This window comes from Canis lupus, chromosome 21 (genome assembly GCF_003254725.2).
Source record: "Canis lupus dingo isolate Sandy chromosome 21, ASM325472v2, whole genome shotgun sequence".
Taxonomy (NCBI): Eukaryota; Metazoa; Chordata; class Mammalia; order Carnivora; family Canidae; genus Canis; species Canis lupus.
Window position 1 is genome coordinate 43,969,541 of NC_064263.1, and position 20,686 is coordinate 43,990,226.

The 20,686-nt window shown below is 38.5% G+C and overlaps 1 protein-coding gene across 2 annotated transcripts in view; it reads left to right on the top strand.

The window, feature by feature from the left end:
- Nucleotides 1-19,553, top strand: part of NELL1 (neural EGFL like 1) — an 820,299-nt gene extending 800,746 nt beyond the window's left edge. For both annotated transcript variants that reach the window (XM_025459768.3, XM_025459770.3), the window contains 4 exons: nt 457-650; nt 14,491-14,667; nt 17,350-17,574; nt 19,062-19,553. In XM_025459768.3, the coding sequence (XP_025315553.1) occupies nt 457-650; nt 14,491-14,667; nt 17,350-17,574; nt 19,062-19,112 (647 nt within the window). In that variant the 3' untranslated portion in view covers nt 19,113-19,553. The remainder of the gene's footprint in view (nt 1-456; nt 651-14,490; nt 14,668-17,349; nt 17,575-19,061) is intronic.
- The last annotated feature ends 1,133 nt before the right edge of the window (nt 19,554-20,686 follow it).

Sequence of the window (20,686 nt, forward strand, 5' to 3'; positions counted from 1 at the left end):
CCTAATTGCCCACTTGTTCCTACTCAGTGGCTGATCTGTTCACACCTTTACTAAAAGAGCCAGCTCTCCATAGGGTGTATCCACACTGTTAATGAATTAGCACTATTTATAGCCTCTGGATGGTGTAGTTCTTGAGAATATCCTAAAACTAGCTTAGGGCTGCTACTGGATAATTTAGTAATTGGAGTCCCTATAGTAATTAGCTATATGACAGTACGTATGTTATTTCACTTCTGTAACCCTCGGCTCCATTATGTGCAAAATAGAGATAAGAAAAGATGCTCCTATACATCTTTGCTTTGCAGAGCAAATGAGGTAATGCGTGTGAACATCTTGGCACGGTACCTGGCACAAGCTAAATGCTCAGCAATGTAAATCAATGCTTTTGTAAATGATCACTATTTTCTATTAACAATCTTGGCTAGATTCTAAAGCTCTGCGCCTTCTTTATTGCAGACATTGATGAATGTGCCTTAAGAACGCATACCTGCTGGAATGATTCTGCTTGCATCAACCTGGCAGGGGGCTTTGACTGCCTCTGTCCCTCGGGGCCCTCCTGCTCTGGTGACTGCCCCCATGAGGGAGGACTGAAGCGCAATGGACAGGTGTGGACCCTGAAAGAAGACAGGTGTTCTGTGTGCTCCTGCAAGGTGAGGCTAGTAGAGGGCAGTAGGAATTGTGACTCTTCTTTTCCTTCCTTCGCTCTCTTCTCTTCCACCCCTCCTTTTTCTACCAGGTGTTGACTTCTGGGCCTCCTGCAGTCTCTGTAAAGACTCCCCCTGTTCCAATCCCTGGGACAGCTAATGATGATGCTGAATGGCAGGAAAACTTATTTTGAATTGATCATGCTGTTAGTGAGAAGTGAGGTGTAGAGTTGAGAGGAGACTGCAGAGCACAGGGGGGAGTGGGGCAGAGAAGCCAGTGTTAGTCCTCCCACCAAGAGCCTGCAGTGTCTTTCAGGCTGGTTGAGTGAGAGCTTAATGAGCCCTCATCCCACACTTATACAAACTTGCTGACTAAAACTACTCTTTGCCTGAAATGATCACCTACATGAACTCGCTCATTTTTGTGGTGACATCACCCAGAAAAGCAAGGCTCACAGACTTTCCTTCTTCCGGTAGTCAGAGACAGGGAGACCTCTATTCTGAATAAATGGTAATGATAGTATGAGGCCTTCTGGTAAATGATGTCTTCATTTTCGTTCTCATTGCTAGGCTGGCTATTCCTTACATCAAGTTGTTTGGAAAAGTGAGTTTAATGTTTATAAAAATAAAATTTTGTCATCACCCAGTTTTGCTTTATGCTTTGCAAAATGGGCCTATTAAAATGTTTGATTTCCTTGTGCTTTATTTCTTCTTTTGTTGATCTTGCCTATTCGTTTTCCTTTGATGTTTCTTTACTGTAGCTCTTGCATTGTATTTTTATGTCTGTTGGGATGGGACTTTTTAATCTTGTGCTTTATGGGCATGGGAACCATGAGAAGTGACTTGTTTAGCAGCCTCTTTAAGGAGCTGGTATCCTGATAAATTCAGGAACAGAGTTGGAAAGTCATTCAATTCGCTCATCTGCCTTCAAGTCTACCACACTGCCAAAAGACCAGGGGCACCTATTTAGGAAAGCTAAACCAAGTGTTGAGATCATTACCCCATGAAGTGCATTTTTTACCCTATGCGTGCATCTAGTTCCACACATCCAAATATAGGTCCAGTGACCCCATTTACTGAATACCTCCTATGTTCCAAGCATCCTGATTTAAAAACAGCACATCACACTTAATGCTTATAACACAACTTCGAAAGATAAAGTTTTAAGTTTTAGGGCAAGTAATGTGCCCAAAATATCACATGATATAAATATCCAACCTGGAACTTGAAATCTACTGGCTTACCCCAAATTTCATAGTTTTCTTATCTGGCCACATGTCCTGTAACACTCTACAGATGGATACCTGTTGATATATTTTAAACTAATTAAGCAGTCAATCCAACTTGACTGAGCTCAAACTCTAAACTTAGTACTGTATTAATGACCATGTGGGGCACTGACTCAAAGGGTAAAGTTTTTAGAGAAGGAAAAGGTTATTCTGGTTTAAAATAGTTGAGAGAGATTTGTGGAGACAACTAAGTCTCCATTCAGCCAGATAAACAAGAATGAATTCCTTTATTAGTTCTTTTCCAGAAAATATTGTTTTTTCTCAAACTTAGGATGATCACAACCTGACCCCAAATCCTTTTTAAGTCTTTATGGATCCCCAGTCCCTGGAATAAACAAAAGATTTTAGTTGAGTCCTCACTAGTGTATGAAACCAAAATTTATTTTTCAGTTTTTGTTTTATTTACACCCATGGGAAGGAACTTACCAATCACTAAAACTTTCCATAGTATTTTAATTAATTGTGTTAAAATCTAAGTGGTGTAAGTTGATTTATTTTGACTCCTAAAATCTCTCCAAAATCATTAGAATTAGACTGAAATTGCCACAAAAGATGAATAATTCTTGTAATCCTATACTGTTCACATAACTCACCTCCATTACTACCCCACCCCTTAATGAATAAACTACAGGAAGATTTCTTTACATAAATCTTTTGTTGGTTTCTTTTTCAATTGCATTCATTGCTCATTAGTAGCATAGCTTACAGATCTTGTGGAGGGAGAGGAGGGCCCGGATTTAGGAGCTAAATTAAAAACCCTAAGTCAAATTCCGTAGGCAATTCCCCAAAAAATGAACTTTTATGTGACCCTGCTTTTTTCTTTCATTATTTGCATCTGAAAGTGTTTTATTCCAATTTCACAAGAAATAGTTTCAGCACTTAAGCATCCAAATGGACTATAATGACATCAACTTAGAGGCTAAGAAGTAAAATCAAGGTTGGGACATAAATCCTGGGTCTTTAACCATACTCTTGTTTCAAATTCAAATAAAACCAAATCATATAATAGCAGAATTACACAAGCCAGCAAAGGGTAAAAGCTTACTGTTAAAAGAAGGAGAGTCAAACAGTCTACAGATCAACACAATCCCTATCAAAGTACTAATAGTATTTTTCATAAAATTAGAATAAATAATCCTAAAATGTATATGAAACCACAAAAAAATGTACAGAACCACAAGGCAATCTTGAGAAAGAACAAGGCTGGAGTAATCACAATCCCAGATTTCAGATATACCATAAAGCTATATTGATCAAAACAGTATGGTACTGGCACAAGAATAGACATAGGTCAGTGGAATAGAACAGAGAATCCAGAAATAAATCCATACTTAAGTGGTCAACTAATCTACAAAAAAAGAGGCAAAGATATATAATAGTGAAAAGAGAGTCTCTTTGATTTATGGTATTGAAAACACTGGGCAGCTACATGCAAAAGAATAAAATTGGATCACTTTCTTATATCTAACTATCTTATACATAAAAATAAACTCAAAATGGATTAAAGAACTAAAGAGGAAGCCTGAAGACATAAAATTCCTAATAGAAAACATAGGTAATAATTTCTTTGCCATCAGCCTTAGTAACATCTTCCCAGACATGTCTCCTCAGGCTAAGGGAAACAAAAGTAAAAACAACCACTGGGATTATGGTTATTTCTAACAAAATAGCAGGCTTTGGCACAGCAAAGGAAACCAGTAATAAAATGAAAAGGCAGCCTACATAATGGGAAAAGATATTTGCAAATAATATATCTGATAAAGGGCTAATATCCAAAATATATAAGTAATTGAGACTAAATACCAAATATATATACATATATATATATATCTCCAAATGGCCAGAGACCTGAAAAGACATTTTTCCAAATAAGACCTACAAATGGCCAACAGGCACATAAAAAGATGCTCAGTCATTAATCACTAGGGAAATGCAAATCAAAACCACAATGAGATATCACCTCATACTAGTCAGAATGGGCAGTATCAAAAAGCTAAGAAGTGACAAGTGTTGACAAGGATGTGAAGGAAAGGGAACCGTTATGTACTATTGGTGGGAAAGTACAATTCGTACAACCACTATGGAAAACAGTGTGGAGGGTCTTCAAAAATTAAAAAATAGAAATACCATATAATCTTATAATTCTACTACTGGGTATTAACCCAAAGAAAGTAAAAACACTAATTCAGAAAGATACACACATTCCTGTGTTTATTGCCACATCATTTACAATAGGCAAGTGTCCACCAATAGATGAATAGGTAAAGAAGATGTGATATACATATGCGCATATGATAATGAAATATTAATCAGCCATTAAAGATAATGGAATCTTGCCATTTACAACAACATGAATGGACCTAGAGAATATTACCCTAAGTCAGAGAAAGATAAACACCATTGATTTAACTCGTGGAATCTAAAAAACAAATGAACAAAAGAAGAAAAAAAGAAGAAACATACTCATAAATACAGAGAACAAACTAATGGTTGCTGAAGGAAAGGGAGTTGGGTACGTGGGTGAAATAGATATAGGAGATTCAGAGGTGTAAACTTCCAGTTATAAAATAAATAAGATGGAGATGAAAAGTGCAGCATAGGGAATACAGTCAATAATATTGCATGGTGACTAGACTATTGTAGTATTGGATAATGGTATTGTGGTATTATGTATATTGAGTAATATATACAAATCAATATATTGTCAAATCAATATATTGTATATGTGAAACCAATATAACATTGTATGTCAACTATCTATGTTAGCAAATTGAACTTTGACAGAAAATAAATAAATAAATAAAAAACAATGCTTAGGTTATCAGGAAAAAAGGGTGAAGGCAGGATAATGGCATCATGAAATTCTCAGGCAGGTTCAGATAGAGCCACTTTCATTCAATGATGGAAAAAAAAACTAATATGGGATTTAGGCATAGATACTACAAAAATGGGGGTGGAGAGTAAAGGTTAAGAATCACACTTGAACAAAATTAGATCACACAACTGAAGAAACATTTAGATAAAACTTCTCTAGTCCCTCAAAGTAAAGCAAGAGCTCAAACAAGATAGGCAAAGAGGCAAGATCATTAAACAAGAAAAAGAGAAGGAAAGTGACTCTTGGAGAATGAGTTGAAGGGAAAAGCTATGCAATATGAAGACTACCTAAGAAGCTTCATCGAATCAAACCTGTACTGCTGCCATGGAGGGGAGAAAACCCATCAATTTTGATGGGGAAAGGTGTAGAAGAAACATAAGTACATGATGGATATGGAATCTGGCAGTAGCAATGTAACACGCAGTGGGTGTTCCTAAGAGAACACAGCAAATGGAACAAAACAATTTTATAGATAGAAGAATGACTGTGATCTGTACACCAAAAGGATTCACATACTATAACAAACCCAATAGGTTTAAAGCCATCAGGATTAGGGCAAGAGAAGGTCAGCATATCATGGGAAATTTCAGGTTGGCTTCCAACTTTCCTTCAAAGTTCAAGATGCCGAAAGACAGTGGAACAATTATTTGCAGGCTATGGTGTGGGAAAGCCTGTGGGCTTAAGAACTCACAAATTCTTCTTACATTGTATGCTCTAATTGATGGAATATCTGTTAAAAGAAAAAATCAAAAAAGTTTACGGCTATGAAGAGAAAAATCTATACCAGCAAGAAGTCAGAAACCACTCAGTCTCATACACAGCCAGGGTTGTCATATCATAAAGAGATTAATAGCTGCTTTGTGATACTTCACGATTATTCTTCAGTGGAGACTATAAATGTGTACTGACTGGCATGCTAAAGGTGAAATTGGTGCATTTATCCCTAGGGTGCTTTTGGTGTTTTTTTTTTTTTTTTTTTAAGCCACTAAATTAAAATCCTTTTATCTTCATATTTTGACCCAGGGCTTATATTAACTGAGGACCATAAGCCTCTTTAAATCGTTTCAAAATAAATATTCTTCTATATGATTCCTCTATTATACTTGGAAGATGGAGTATCATCTCCCTCATTTAGACTTAGAAGAAAATTGAATTTAAAAGTTGACAAAGCCAGAAATCAACCTTTCTCACCTTAAACTCTTATTCCTGGGTTTTTGTTCCCTTCCCTTGAACCCCTTGGAATTTTCAATTTCCAGGCATTCTACCAAGAACAAGAAGACCTGGATTCTATTCCTGGCATTGTTAGTAATTGGCTATGTGACCTTGAGCAGATGACTTAGCGTCAGAGCCTTTCCCTCGGCTGTACAATGAGAAGATTGGCTAGATGCTTTCAGAAGTTCTTTCTGGCTCTAAAATTCTATAAGTGTGAAAATACCTGCTAGTGACATTTATGCCCTGAGTATTTCTGTTTCTCTCTTTCCAAAATGTTTTAGTTTGTGGTTTAATACCATTATTCATATAGATCTTTCAAATCCTTTCCAGGATTTTCTCTTTTCTTTCTTGCCAGCAGCTGGTATTTCTACATTTACTTTGCAGTAAGTATTATGTATACATTTCTTTGCATACTGTACACTGAGATAAGATTAGTATGTCATCATATAAAAATTATTCTTTCAAATTCTGTACAATACAAAGACTGATAACTTGGGTCAATTTCATATTTGAAGGTCTAAATATTGAAATGATTTAAAAGTGACCTGGATTATACAACAAATTTCATTTTTTTTAAAGGTTCATTTATTTATTCATGACAGAGAGAGAGAGAGGCAGAGACACAGGCAGAGGGAGAAGCAGGCTCCATGCAGGGAGCCCAACGTGGGACTCGATCCCAGGTCTCCAGGATCACATCCTGGGCTGAAGGCGGCGCTAAACCGCTGTGCCAATGGCGCTGCCCTAAATTTCATTTTTCCACAAGGTTTTCAACCATTCTAACACTTACTTAAAAATGTAAGCTTCAAGATGTCTGACTATCACTATAGGGCTGAGTACACCAGCATTAGTCTTTTGAGTTCATTAATTTTATATACCTAACAGTAGGAACTTTTCTTAAAGTTTTCTTGAAACAAAAATTTTACATGAAAAAGTTAAACATGGGGGCACCTGGATGGCTCAGTGACTGAGCATCTGCCTTCGGCTCAGGGCTTGATCCTGGAGTCCTAGTTTCGAGTCGTGCATCAGGCTCCCCACAGGGAGCTTGCTTCTCCCTCTGCTTATGTCTCTGCCTCTCTCTGTGTCTCTCTCATGCATAAATAAATAAAATCTTTTTAAAAAGAAAAATGAAAAAAAAAAAGAAAACAATTAAACATCTATGCTGATTATTTATTGCTTTTTATCTCATCATCTTATTGTGTTGTCTTTTTGATATACAGCATGGAAATTTTAACTTTATATAGAAAATATATTCAACAGAAAGGTTTGATAAATAATAGGAAAAAATGATAGAGTTAGAGTGAAATTCTTGTCAAAGTCTTTCCCTAGTTTTTGGTTCTATTTTTAATTTCAGGCCAGCCTTACCATGACAAGAAGCAGATCAAACACCTCTGATAAATAATTAAGAGGTCTATGAAAAAGTGCATTTAAATAGGTACTATTGAGTGCTGGTACATTGTATAGCCTACCATAGTTGCTCCTGTAACTTAGCCACATATTATCTGAAGTTCTGATGGTATTTAGAAATGTCTTAATTTGATTTATAAAGGACACATGGAAATGAAGAGTTCTGGTGTGGAAGAGAGGGTAGGGGGAACAATGTCATTGGGTAATTCTGTATAGATACTTCGGGACAATCCCTTCCTCTGCCCCAAGATCTTCCTCCAGTCATAAGGGTGGAAGTAGAAATGAGCCAACATTTCTTACATGTCTGGCACTATAAGCATCCCCTCATCCTCTGACAACAACTTCATGAAATAATTATAATTATCCCTTTACAGAAGAAAGAGAAACTCAAGTTTCACACAAGTAGATGGTGGCAGTAAAAGTGAATCTGAGCTTTCCATGACAAAATGTCCAGGTCTCCATTTAAGAAAACGGATTCCCAGCCCTACTGCTCTGCTGGGTGTGGTTCTGTGAACTCTGCAAGATATTTTACATTTCTGAACCATGTTTTTATCGGTAAAACTGGGTTAACACCTACAGACACATTTGCTGTGAGAGTGAACTAGGATAAAGATATCGAGGTACTCAGTTCAGAACCTCGTAGATAGCTGTCGCTCCATGAGTTATCACTGACCCAAAAAAAGAGTCAAAGTTATCACCCCCCCACCCTTGAGAGTGAATACACCAGGTTAGCTGCTAGTGTTTTGTGCCAATTGAAAAAGAGGTCTTGAAACATGTCCACAATTTAATGGAGTTCAACAATACAACCAGGCCAGCAAAAATGGATTTGGGCTTCTGTTTAGATGCCATATGCTTCCTTGACAGTGACCGTGATTTTATGCACCTTTAGGCCACTTAGTTGATTAGGCACAGAAAGATTGCTGAATTGCTTGGAACCCATGTCCTTTTAGCATTACCCAGACTACAGATACCCAAAGTGAAAAACGGTTCTCTCTCTGGACTTAACCCCTAAATCTTAGTTACAACCCAGTTTCTTTTCACAGATACCCATCTGTGGCTCTTCCATTCATAAATTTGTCAAGGGCTTTAGGAAGACATCTTTTTTTTCTAGCTGTGCAACATGAGAAGATAGAGAGATCTCAGGTTTATTAGCTTCTAGGAAACTGCAGCATTTTAGTGTGAACATATTTAGATTGTTGGTTATGGAACTGCATAGGCAAATGGATACACAATCTCCTGTCATGCCCTGGTAGAGTCATGAACAATTTGTTATAGGAACATAGGGGAAGTATACCCTATTCTAGGAAGATACAGAAAGGATTAAGGAAAGATGTCACAAAAGAGGTGATCTTTGAATAAGGACTTCAAGGTTGAGAAATTTAGCCAAATGGAGATGTGAGGAAAGTGAACCCCAAACAGAAGGAAGAGCAAGAACAGAGATGCAGAAACATTACATATGTTCTGTTAAGGAAAATGTAAAGTAAATGTTGAGTTTAGAATATCAGAAAAAAAGAAAAAAAAGAAAAATATGGGAAGGTGATAGCTGATGATAAGCCTGGAGATAAAGGCTAGGGAAAAAAAAAAAAAAAGGCTAGGGACACAGCCAGACAGTGGAATTTAGACTTAATTTGTGGGCTGTAGAGTATCATGACTTTTTGTTTAGGATTGGTGTGGCCCAATCAAGGGGTGATCTACAGTACGATAGAACGACTGGGGAGACCAAAACTAAATGGACAGGTTCCACTTATGGTGAAGGAAAGTTTTGGAAGAGTAAAGATGAGAATCTGAAGGAGGGATAGAAAAAAAATGAAGGAGGGATAGAGAGGTAAGGTCACATGAAAGATAACACAGAAATTAAGTGATACGTCCTGATGAATGATGTCAGACACTTGACCTCTGAGGCAATGTGTACTCTCGTTCTATGGGCAGAAAAGAAGCTCCAGAGTGGCATGTTTAAGACTTACCTGCCCCATTTTCTTGGGCTAAAGATTTCAGGTGCCATTGACAAGAGAAAGAGCCACACTGGATAAATGCACACTGTATTTGCCCCTGCACCTTTACCTACGGTGACTACTATTAGTAACTGGAAAATCCAGTGGCAGTGAAAGAACAAACTATGAAGGGCAGATTTCATTTCTGTGCTTCCTGCAGCATTGTTTTGTTTTGTTTGTTCATTTTCTTAATCGGAAAGTGAATAGCATTCATCCTGAAACTAAATGCGGTACTGAGGACTCAAGCAATACCAGGTCTTGAGTTTTTCTGGGAATGATAGAGGTGGATAGGGAAATGGATACTGTAAATAACCAATACCCCCCTGACCCCCACCACCACCACCACTGCCCTGAATCATCAAAAAGTCAGAGTAAAATTGCTCTGGCAACATAGAAGAGGATAAAGGAGGATAAAGTAAAGAGATTGTCTGGAATGCTGGCCAGTTGTCCTGGCCTCATATAAACCTTTGCCCACAAACTAAGGAAGTTGGCCTTGGTAGGGAAGCCTAAGTAGTTCCTTCAAGCAGGAAGAAAGCTCTATCTGCCTGGAGCTAACAATAAAATAACCCTGGTGTTCTCCATGTGGCACTCACTCACAGAGTGAAAAGAACAGGGATATGTCAGCTTGTGCCTGGGGTCAGGGTAGAGGTGAAATTTCTGTATTTACTCATAAAAATGCTTTGCTTCCTAAACCTAACCAACAATATTGTGTTTCCTTTTCTTTAAAAGATGAACAAAATGACAAGTTTGGTTTGCCCTCAAAACCCTAGGGGTCCTTTCAAGGAATAGGGTCTTCTTTTCTATTCCCCGACTTCATACTTCCAAACTTTGCAGTTCCAAACCCTGCCTTTCATTGTGGAACCTGGAGGGTTATATGCCATGCTAATTCCCTGATGGACTGGGTTACTTTGTTTCTCCATCAGAGATCCTCAAACATTCCCTTGCACCAGAATCTTCTTGGAGGGCTTGTGAAACTTGGATCACCGACTCTACCCCTAGACTTTCTGGTTCAATAGGTTGGGTAAGAGCAATTTGAGTTTCTAACTATTTCCCAGGAGATTATAATGCTGCTGGCCAGAGGACCATGCTTTGAGAACTGTCGCCCCTGAATTCTGATTTCAGTTTGTGTGAAGTCCTTTTATCCTACCCTTCAGCCTCCTCATGATACAAGGAGGCAGCGTATTGGAGACTCAGTGTTTTATAGGAAGTCCAGAGTAAAGTCTGGTTCCTATCTTGTCATTAATTTGCTGTATAGAAAAGTCCTTTCCCCTCTCTGGACCTGATTTCCTCTTGATTAAAATGAGACAGTTGGATTCAATGACTCTTAAAGTTTTTATGAGAGAGGTGCTAATAGGGCTTATGGACTAGTTGTGGGATGTAACCTGAAGGCAGAGTTAATATTTTGTAAAGAAGATTGCATAGCACGCCGCAATAAATTTGTATGTGAGAAGATAGAACAGATGGGTGGGTCCAGAGTACCACTCCTAACTCTACCCTTCATACCAGAGATCAAAACATATTTTCTGTAAAGGGCCAGACAGGCTTTGCACACTGTAAGGTCTCTGTCTCATTACTGAACTCTGCCATTAGACTGTGAAAACAGCCACAGACAATGAGGGAAGCTGTGTTCTAATATAACTTTATTTACAGAAATCGCCAACTGGCTAAATTTGGCCTATAGGCATCAGTTTGCCAAACCCCAGGTTATATTATTATGCAATTTACAAAAATAATCTTACCTAAGTCCACCTTCTTGATTTAAAAGCTTCAAGACTAAAAAATAATAAATAAATAAATAAATAAAAATAAATAAATAAAAGTTTCAAGACTGTGGCAAAAAAATAAATGATATTATGCAATCTGGAGTAAATAAATTAATGTGTCAACTATTCAGTAATGAACTGTATAATTTATAGTATAAAATCTGTGACTTTGCGTGGCATAATAAGAATTCATTTTTATTTGCTGGGGAGGTTTATGTCCTTCTTAAAATTCAGGAGCAATTTAAATATTATAATGGTTATTAATTGTTTACAGCTGAACTTGCACTAATAAGCTGCATAAAAGCATTTAGCTTCTATGGCAGAAGGGTGGGAAAATATATCTTTGGCTTTTAAGTTGGGCTTGTTCTGGCCACCTCAGCTGGGATAGAGGTCAAGCTTTGGGAATGAGCCCAGAGATCGACCATGAGAAGGATTGCTCACCATCCTTGAGCTCCATTTTCTTGCCAAGTTTGGATTCTAGTGTGATTGTATTCTGTGAGTTGAGGTTTTGTAATGGCATTCTCACTGAATTAATGGAGCCACCTGTGACATTTTCATTATTAAAAATGATTTTCTTGACAGTTACTCTGTAATTTGAAAGGCAAAATGAATATAGCCATTGTTCTAAAATATGTTAGAAACTAAGAAGCCCTATTTGGCATTTTCACATAATTGATGAGATATGAAATTGCTTTATTTTATACTAACCCTGGAGGCTATCCACTTATTCTTATTCATTCTTTTAATCCCCACTTGCGGAGAGAAACCTGACATTCTGTTTGGGCCTCATTGCCTGCAGTACAGTAGCCTCTTCTGAAAGAATCTGTCCCTGTTTGATATGGTTTGTGGACATAGCTGTGTGGGTTACTGAGGCCCAGTCCTTCTATACTTGGGGGAGTGATATTGTGACCTCAGTAGTTGAGCTGACCAAATAGTTCTATGTTATAGCTACCATTACCTTTCTTGAACCTCTTGACTAAAATAAATCACTAGGGAGTCATTCTGGGCAATGATTACACAAGCAAAATATGTTAGCGAGTTAAAATAAAGGCCTATAGTTGGAAGATTCCTAGAATCTGGACAGTTCTTCATCCAGCCTAATCTCTGACTCAGCTCACTTAACTTGAGTGTGTATGTGTTTGTATAGTCTTTCCTCCCTTGATATTTGGAAAATTATGATTTACTGTCATTTCTTACAGCAATAGAGAAAAGCATTTTTCAACCTGTTATGTTATTATATATGTAGCCAGCATGTCTCCTTTCCATTCTCTATAAAAATGTAAAGCATTTAAAGATTTCGGCTTTGGCTGACAGTAAACTTGTCTCAGCAAGCCCTGTCCTATTCAACATTGTAATCAATGAAGTAGATAAAGACCCTGCGGGCATGTCCATCAAGTTTGCAGATGTCGCTAAGCTGTGAAGGAGGACAAACTGTGGTGGGTGACAGAAACAACATTTAGAAAATATTGTGACAGGCAAGAGAGATGAAATGGATCTAACAAGGTGAAGTACAGTAAGGATAAACATCAGGTTTTACAGTTGCCAGCCCCAAATAACTAAGTGCAGAGGATGGGGCTAGGGCTTATGAGGTTTTAGTCTTCATTAAGCTCAATATAAATCAACACCATGACAGAACCATAGTAAGTGGGGAAGTAAATATTGAAATCAGGCTGCATTAAAGAAAGTACAGTGCTTAAAGCAAGATGACTGTGAGTCCTAATTCACTATGTTGGTCAGATTTTTACCATGAGTCCTAATTCACTATGTTGGTAGATTTTTACTAAAAATTATATTTAGTTCTTTTACTCAGATCCCTCATTTGAGGAATGGAGTATGAATCATACTCCATAGAATTATCAAGATTAAATGTGCTAATGCATATAAAAGGCTTAATACAAAGTATGGCCCCAAATAAGTGTTAAATGATGGTGGATTATTACTATTATTATTAATATTAGTACTATTGGAAATACTTAAAACTGTTGAAGATAAGGCAAAGATAACAGTGAAAGGACTCAAAACTAGTGGGACTGGTTAAAAAAAAAAAAAGAACTAGAGATGTTTGATCTAGAGATGAGATGATTCAGTGGAGGCGTAAATCCTGTCTTCCAAGAACAAGAAGAGTTGAAAATGTGACACAAGGGATTGGGAGTTGTGTGACTAGCAAGAGTGTGAACAAAGATCAATGGGTAAAGGCAACAAGAAGTCCAGTTTTTAACATTCAGACATGAACAGAGATACATACTTCGAATGCCTTCCATCATGGTGGTTTCCTTGAGACTCAACAGCTTCAAGCATGGGCTTGAAGACTTGACTATGGTTGCTCTAGAGAAGGTTCAAGGGTAGGTCCAGAAGGCTTGCTCATGTGCCCTTTAGGTACCACTGGCTCCGAGAGTCTTTGGTTTTGTAAATATTCACCACAGCAGTTATTACCGTAGATGGTGGCCACAGGTCTTACCTTACATTTTCAGCATCTTTATTGTCTAAGGTGATAAATTACCGTGAGCAACAGCTGTATAATGGGGACATGCTGCAAATGTGCAGTCTTACCGTTTGAGTGCTATTGAAGTTCACGTCTTTATGAGTATGAGTGTTCAGGGCCATTACTCCAGAAATTGTTCGGTGCCTATTATTTGGGCAACTGCCTCAAGGTGGAAAGTGGCACGTGATCAGAGCCCCTTGTAATAAGCACCTTAAAGCCTGTCTTGCAGAAAAAGAATTGTTTTGAAACCAGAAGTCCCGACGTGCTCCTTAGAGATCGCTGATTCCATGCGGGGTAAATCAGTGAGCATCTCTGGGCCTCAGTTCATTCTTCTGTAAAAAGGGTATAGTCAGATTTCCTCCCAGAGTTGAGACAGAGGTAAAATTCAATGAATGCATCTGAATGCATCTCATCATATCATTGTGAACTGGGAAAAATAAAAATACAAGTAGCATGTTTTTCCCCTCAAACAGGTTCTTGAGTGTATATGCATTTTTAACTGCTGAGTTGAATTGTCATTTTGCTTAGAAATGTGATTTTTTGGAAACATTTAGGAAGAATTTCAAAGAACATGCTGACATTTTTAAACTTGGAGATATTTCTTCATTTTCACTTGGGCTGCTCTGCAGGCAAGGTCAGGGAAAGACAGGGTGTGTGTGCGTGCACGCACGTGCATCTGTTTTGAACAAAATGAAAGGTGGCCAGGGGAGTACTTTGACCTAAGAAATCTTTCCTATGTGCTCTGTAAAGTGTTTATAAGGTTTGCTTTTCATAGTGCCGCTGCCTCGTTTCCCTAATGATGTAACCTCCTTAACCTCATTTCCAAACAGGATGGAAAGATACTCTGCCGACGGACAGCTTGTGATTGCCAGAACCCAAGCGTTGACCTTTTCTGTTGCCCAGAGTGTGACACCAGGGTCACAAGTCAATGTTTAGATCAAAATGGACACAAGCTCTATCGAAGCGGAGACAATTGGACTCATAGCTGCCAGCAGTGCCGGTGTCTGGTATGTCAGCTTCCCTGATGGGATGTTGTCCCTTTTCTCTGGAAAGGTTGCAAACTGTTGCCTATGGGGTTTAGTTTCCTGCTATTTGCAATCCTCTTCGGGGAGCTTGAGTCCTGTGGCTACTAAGGGGCAAATGCTCTGCTTAAAGACCTTCAGATTCTACTATTTTAAAATAGTATACAAAGAGGGGAGGGGAGGGGTGATATAGGCAGTGGGGATTCAGGAGTGCACTTGTGATGAGCTCTAGGTGATGTAGGGAATAGTTGAATATTGTACACCTGAATCTAATATAGTAGTGTATGTTAACTCTACTGGAATTAAAATTTTTTTAAACATGAAGCAAAAAGCAATATACAACACAAAAAGAATGTTTATGGGTCAGATCTGGCCCAACTTAGGTTAGTTTACAACTGCTCCTTGTTGGCAAATCCAGATCAAGAAAAATCCCTGCACGATAGCCTTCAAAGCCTTGACTGAGACTTGTAGTTCTATTAGAGCCAAATCTTTGATCTCTTGGAACCTAACTATTGAAAGCTTCAATATGAAAAATAACAGAACATAGCAGAAATATCAGGGATTGAATGAGAGACGCCAAGAACTCAGTCTTACTTCCGTGTTATTCAGTCTTAGCTCTGTGTTATTAATTTGAGCAGGTCCTCAAATTGCACCGATCATTCTTTCCTTCATTGCACACAGTGGAATACCTATTTTGTAGTTCTGCTGTGAAGATGAGAGAATATATATGAAGCACAAATATACTATTTGGTGCATAGGAGGTACTTAGGGCACAATAGTCACTATTGGTAACATCTCCGAGATAGAAAAATCTGTTTTGAGTGCCAAACCTTCATATTGAAAAAAAGGAAGGTAACTCTGGATCTTAACATAGAAATACTAATGGCATAATCAGATTTGAGAATGTCCAGAGGAAAAAACTTAATTTCTGGACCTGGTTCTTTTTGTTTCAGATTAGACCACAAAGCTTTCAAAGGATGCAAAGACTATTGGGAAACATAATCATAGTGAATACGATGGTTCATCTGTGAGGAAGTTGTAACTATTGGAATCAAGTCACAGCCAAGTCAACTTGTAATAGAACCAGTTAGCTGTTTTTGATAGTTTAACATTTGCTGAAATTACCTAATTTAGTCTATGGATACTGTATGAAGACAAGCCTTTAGAAAAATTGAACTGTAAATTTCTATCGGATTTTCTAAAGTCTCCCGGTGAATGTGCAGATCATCTTAATAGAATACATTCTTTTGAATCATTCCTGATACTTAAGAGTATAACCCAGATATATTCAAATCAAAGCCATTTTCTTTCAAGCTCCACCCAAGGGCAAATAAAGCCAATACAATTATAAAATTTGTTTCCACATAAGTCTGGAAAATTGCATTTCTTTTTCAAGAAGCCAGTCATCAGGCACCTAGAAGAATTGGGATTAATTTCAGACATGAAATTTTCATAGAATAAGTGTTTCCACTCCCATCCCCAACCCCTAAGATTAATATTTCCTGAGAAAACTGAAGATGGTGAACACATAGCTTAATCATTATTTGAGTATAATGTGGGTCATATTTAGCGACTATTTATCAAGAGTTTGCATGTGCTAGACTCTGGATGATGAAGTGGTGAGCATGATAGACATAGTCTGTCATCAAAGGCCATTGTTTTGTGAAGCTGACCAAGTAATTAGATGTGAGTTTGCGTAAATTATAAAGAATTGTCATGATAACAAAAGAGGCTGCATAGAGAAAGTTATAAAAAAAAAAAAAAGAAATAGTTATAGGCAGCTCAATGGTGCCACAATTGCCAGATTCTGAAACCCACAGAGGCTCCATCTGAACTGTGACACCTTGCTACATGTTAGTGATGTCACTAGCTACATGTCATACTCAAAATCATTCTAAAATAGTTCTCTTGATATCGCCCAATCTCAATTTTAAGTCTGATCCTAGGAGCTCAGTTTATGATGTGGTTGAAATATTATAGTGCCTCACGTTCCCCTTTGGTCTTAAGAGAAATTAATTCCTCTTTAAACACTAACCAGGGATCCCTGGGTGGCGCAGCAGTTTGGCGCCTGCCTTTGGCCCAGGGCGCGATCCTGGAGACCCGGGATCGAATCCCACGTCGGGCTCCCGGTGCATGGAGCCTGCTTCTCCCTCTGCCTGTGTCTCTGCGCCTCTCTCTCTCTCTCTGTGTAACTATCATAAATAAATAAAAATTAAAAAAAAAATGTTTAAACACTAACCAGCACCTTATCACCTCTTCACTTATTTGCTCATTCGATTAGCATTTTTTGACCAAAACCATGCTAAGCACCAGGGAGATAAAGAAACAAGCCCAAAACCTAAAGCCTCAAAACTTAATCTGGAATTGTACTGATAATGATGATAAGGATCATAAGTATGAAGATAAAAATAATTATGGGCTGCCATTGGCGCGTAGAGACAAAACTTGCCCCTTTTTAGGGCTGCAGTAGACAGTCAGCAAAAACACCCGGGAGGAGGTGATAGCTGCAGTAGCTCTCCAAGGAGGAAGCATATTCTCCCCATAAAGGTGGAAGTAAAAACATTCAGTAAGGACAGTGATGAGAATTACCGTGTCCCCCCTCGGGACTTTGGGCACAAAATTGTGCATAAGAACAAGGATGAGCCATTTTTGGCTTTCTCTCTACAGGAAGGAGAGGTAGACTGCTGGCCCCTCACTTGCCCCAATTTGAGCTGTGAGTACACAGCCATCTTGGAAGGGGAGTGTTGTCCCCGCTGCGTGAGTGACCCCTGCCTAGCTGATAACATCGCCTACGACATCAGAAAAACCTGCCTGGACAGCTATGGCATTTCAAGGCTTAGCGGCTCAGTGTGGACAATGGCTGGATCTCCCTGCACAACCTGCAAATGCAAGGTAATTGGAGGTCCTGAGAACAATCAGGCCTTGAACAGTTGTCAGTACCTGCAGGAGGCCCATTCCTGATGTTTCCGCATGCACAGATTCTGAGGGGCAGGTGAAAACACAGGCAGGCATTTTACTTCTCGCAGGAGGTTAATATGCCTGAATGGATCATAGCTGCTCCGGGTTTAGAGGCAAACTCCAAATGAACATGGAACAAAATCGTCCCTTCTCTTGCCTTTGAACTACAGAATTTTAACAATTGACACCAGGACCAATTATGGCCAATTTAAGCTATTTTGACCTGCATAGTAAAAAGAAAAGAAAGAAAAGGGATCTCTTTTCATCCTGGAAAATTTTATAAGCTCTTTCATGAAACTGTCAGTGTTAGAAAAAAAAGTGTTCTATGACGTTGTTTGGTTTGTTTAATTATCACAGTGCCTAATGCGGAAACCTGAAGTTCTTGCTGCAGGATTTAATTAATTGTGATTATTTTTCTGTCTTTTTGGAGGAGTTCCCATGAGGGATCCTCACATGTCTTTGAAATTAAAAACTGACCCCTTCCTGCCTGCAACGCTTGCGAAGAGCTGTGACTACAGCCGGCTTGAAGCAGGGGGTAGGCAGTGTCCAATCTCTGCCAAAACACCTGTGCAAGATGCCCATGATTAATACATTTAAAATATTAGTCTATTTGGTCCTATCAAATCCTGATTCAGTTTCAGACATCAGGGCAAGGTTACCAATGGCTGTTTTTATGGCTGTGATAAAGCTGGATTCTTTTCTGTTTTCTGGAAAGTACCATCTTAAGATTCAGCTCCAATAGAAAAAGGCTGATATCAAACTTTACATAGCAAAAGAGCCATGGTCCTGTGCATACCTTCAGCCCCAGCAAACAAAATGACCGGGGGATGTGGAGACTGTGTTATTTAGTAGTATTTCTTTGAGGTCAGGTCTGAGATTCGTTTAGGGGGATTACAAAGGTATATTTACATTAATGCATTCCTTGATTTTTAATGAATCTCCAACCATTTATATATCTAAATATGTACTGTTCCTTTCATAGTTCCCATGACAGACTGGATTCCTAATATGCAAACCTTTCTGAGACCCATTTCGGAATTGCCTTCAGGTCCTTGTGGTACTTCTGATTCGCTTTGTTAATGGCAAATTATCTTTGAGGGATTTATTTTTGGAAACAATTTTATTTAGAATAATCCCAGTGAATCAGTTGTATAAACAACCTGGAACTATAGAGGAGTCCCAAACCTGGCTTGAGCTCAGATATATAAAATTGCGCTGCCAGCAGGAGCTAGCAGGAGGGACTCAAAAGGATTTCATATGTCCTTCCTTCCTTTCCACTCCTCCTCTAGCCTTTTTCTTCATTTTTCAGTAGCATTCGTGGAGTCAAAACATAGGTATGGTCATATTGAATATGAAGATGCACACTGCTGATTGATTTATATCCTGTCTCATTTGGCTAACACTTATGTCTTGATGCACAGAATGGAAGCGTCTGCTGTTCTGTGGATTTGGAGTGTCTTCATAATAACTGAAGTACTTAAAATAGACTCATCGTTGCGGGAGAAAAATGGACGAAATGACCATCCAGCATGGTGAAGAACAGGAGTTGGTGTTTCTTTTGTTTTTGTTTTTGTTTTTTACCACAATTACCAAAGTCCCGTCTGAGGAAGGTGTGTGGGGGTTACCTCTTGGACCTATCACTTTGTTCATTCTTGCTAACCTAGTCTAGGTGACCTACAGTGCACTGCATTTAAGTCTATGGTTGTTAAAAGAAGTTTCCCGTGTTGTAAATCATGTTTCCCTTATCAAATCATTTGCGAATACATTTAAATGATCTCATGGTAAACGTTGATGTATTTTTTGTTTTATTTTGTGTACTAACATGATAGCGAATCCGCTCTTTTAATTTATTTTTTTTCTTGAGTTTTGGATCAAATTCTACAAATAAAGTTGCCTGTTGTGATTTTGTCCCATCCACTGTATACTTAGTATTCAGATCCTTGTGAAATGTTTTGATGAATATATGTATGTTGAGTCTCGCTGCATCATACTTGCATTTCAAACTGTTGAACACACTTAGAACCTCACTCATTCAGCTTAAGGTAAAAGAAATTGTGATATATTGAAGAGAGGAAAGACCACAAAGATTATTATATAATTATTTTTAGAATAGCTTTCTCCTCCCTTTTGCACACAAAAGCTTATGCTGAGTGAAGTAAGTCAATCGGAGAAGGACAAACAGTGTATGTTCTCATTCATTTGGGGAATATAAGGGAAGGGAGAAGAAATGTCTAAGTCACAATTTAGAAGCAGCAGTGCTTACCACCTTTCCAGGCATTGAAAGAGAAAGAATCTTTGCATTTGTTTTATATGGTAATTGATAACTTCCAAGGGACTTGCATACCGACTAACACAAGTTAACCTCCTAGCACAGGTGAATGGTATTCTTCCTACATTACAGAAGAGTAAATTAATGTGTTCTAGGCAACGAATTTGTTCAGATCTAGTTGATTTTATGGAGTGTTGGGACTGGTAACCAGGTCTCCTGATGCCTCCCCAGTGCATTTTCCTCTAGACCACACAACCGCTCAGATGGTTAGAGGATGCCCTGCTAGGAAAAGTTATTTCTATGCTCATTAATGACTTTAGAATAGTGAAAGTTTTCATTTGAGACACTACCATATTTTCAAAAGTTAGCAGTTATTGAGTGATACAAAACAAAATGTGTAAATAACATTTTATCTGAGCTGAGAATTCAAACTTAGGTTGTAGTTTCAGGTAAGTCACATCTTAGTAGTTTGTAATACCTAAGGCTCTTTTTTTTTAATTATTTTTATTTATTTATGATAGTCACACAGAGAGAGAGAGAGAGAGAGAGAGGCAGAGACACAGGCAGAGGGAGAGCAGGCTCCATGCACCGGGAGCCCGACGCGGGACCCAATCCCGGGCCCCCAGGATCGGGCCCTGGGCCAAAGGCAGGCGCCAAACCGCTGTGCCACCCAGGGATCCCCTACCTAAGGCTCTTGAATTCATTATTCTGAATCGAGTGTGGTTCATGAAATTTTGTTCACTTTCCCAGCACTGAAAAAGATGTCAAGTCAGTTGT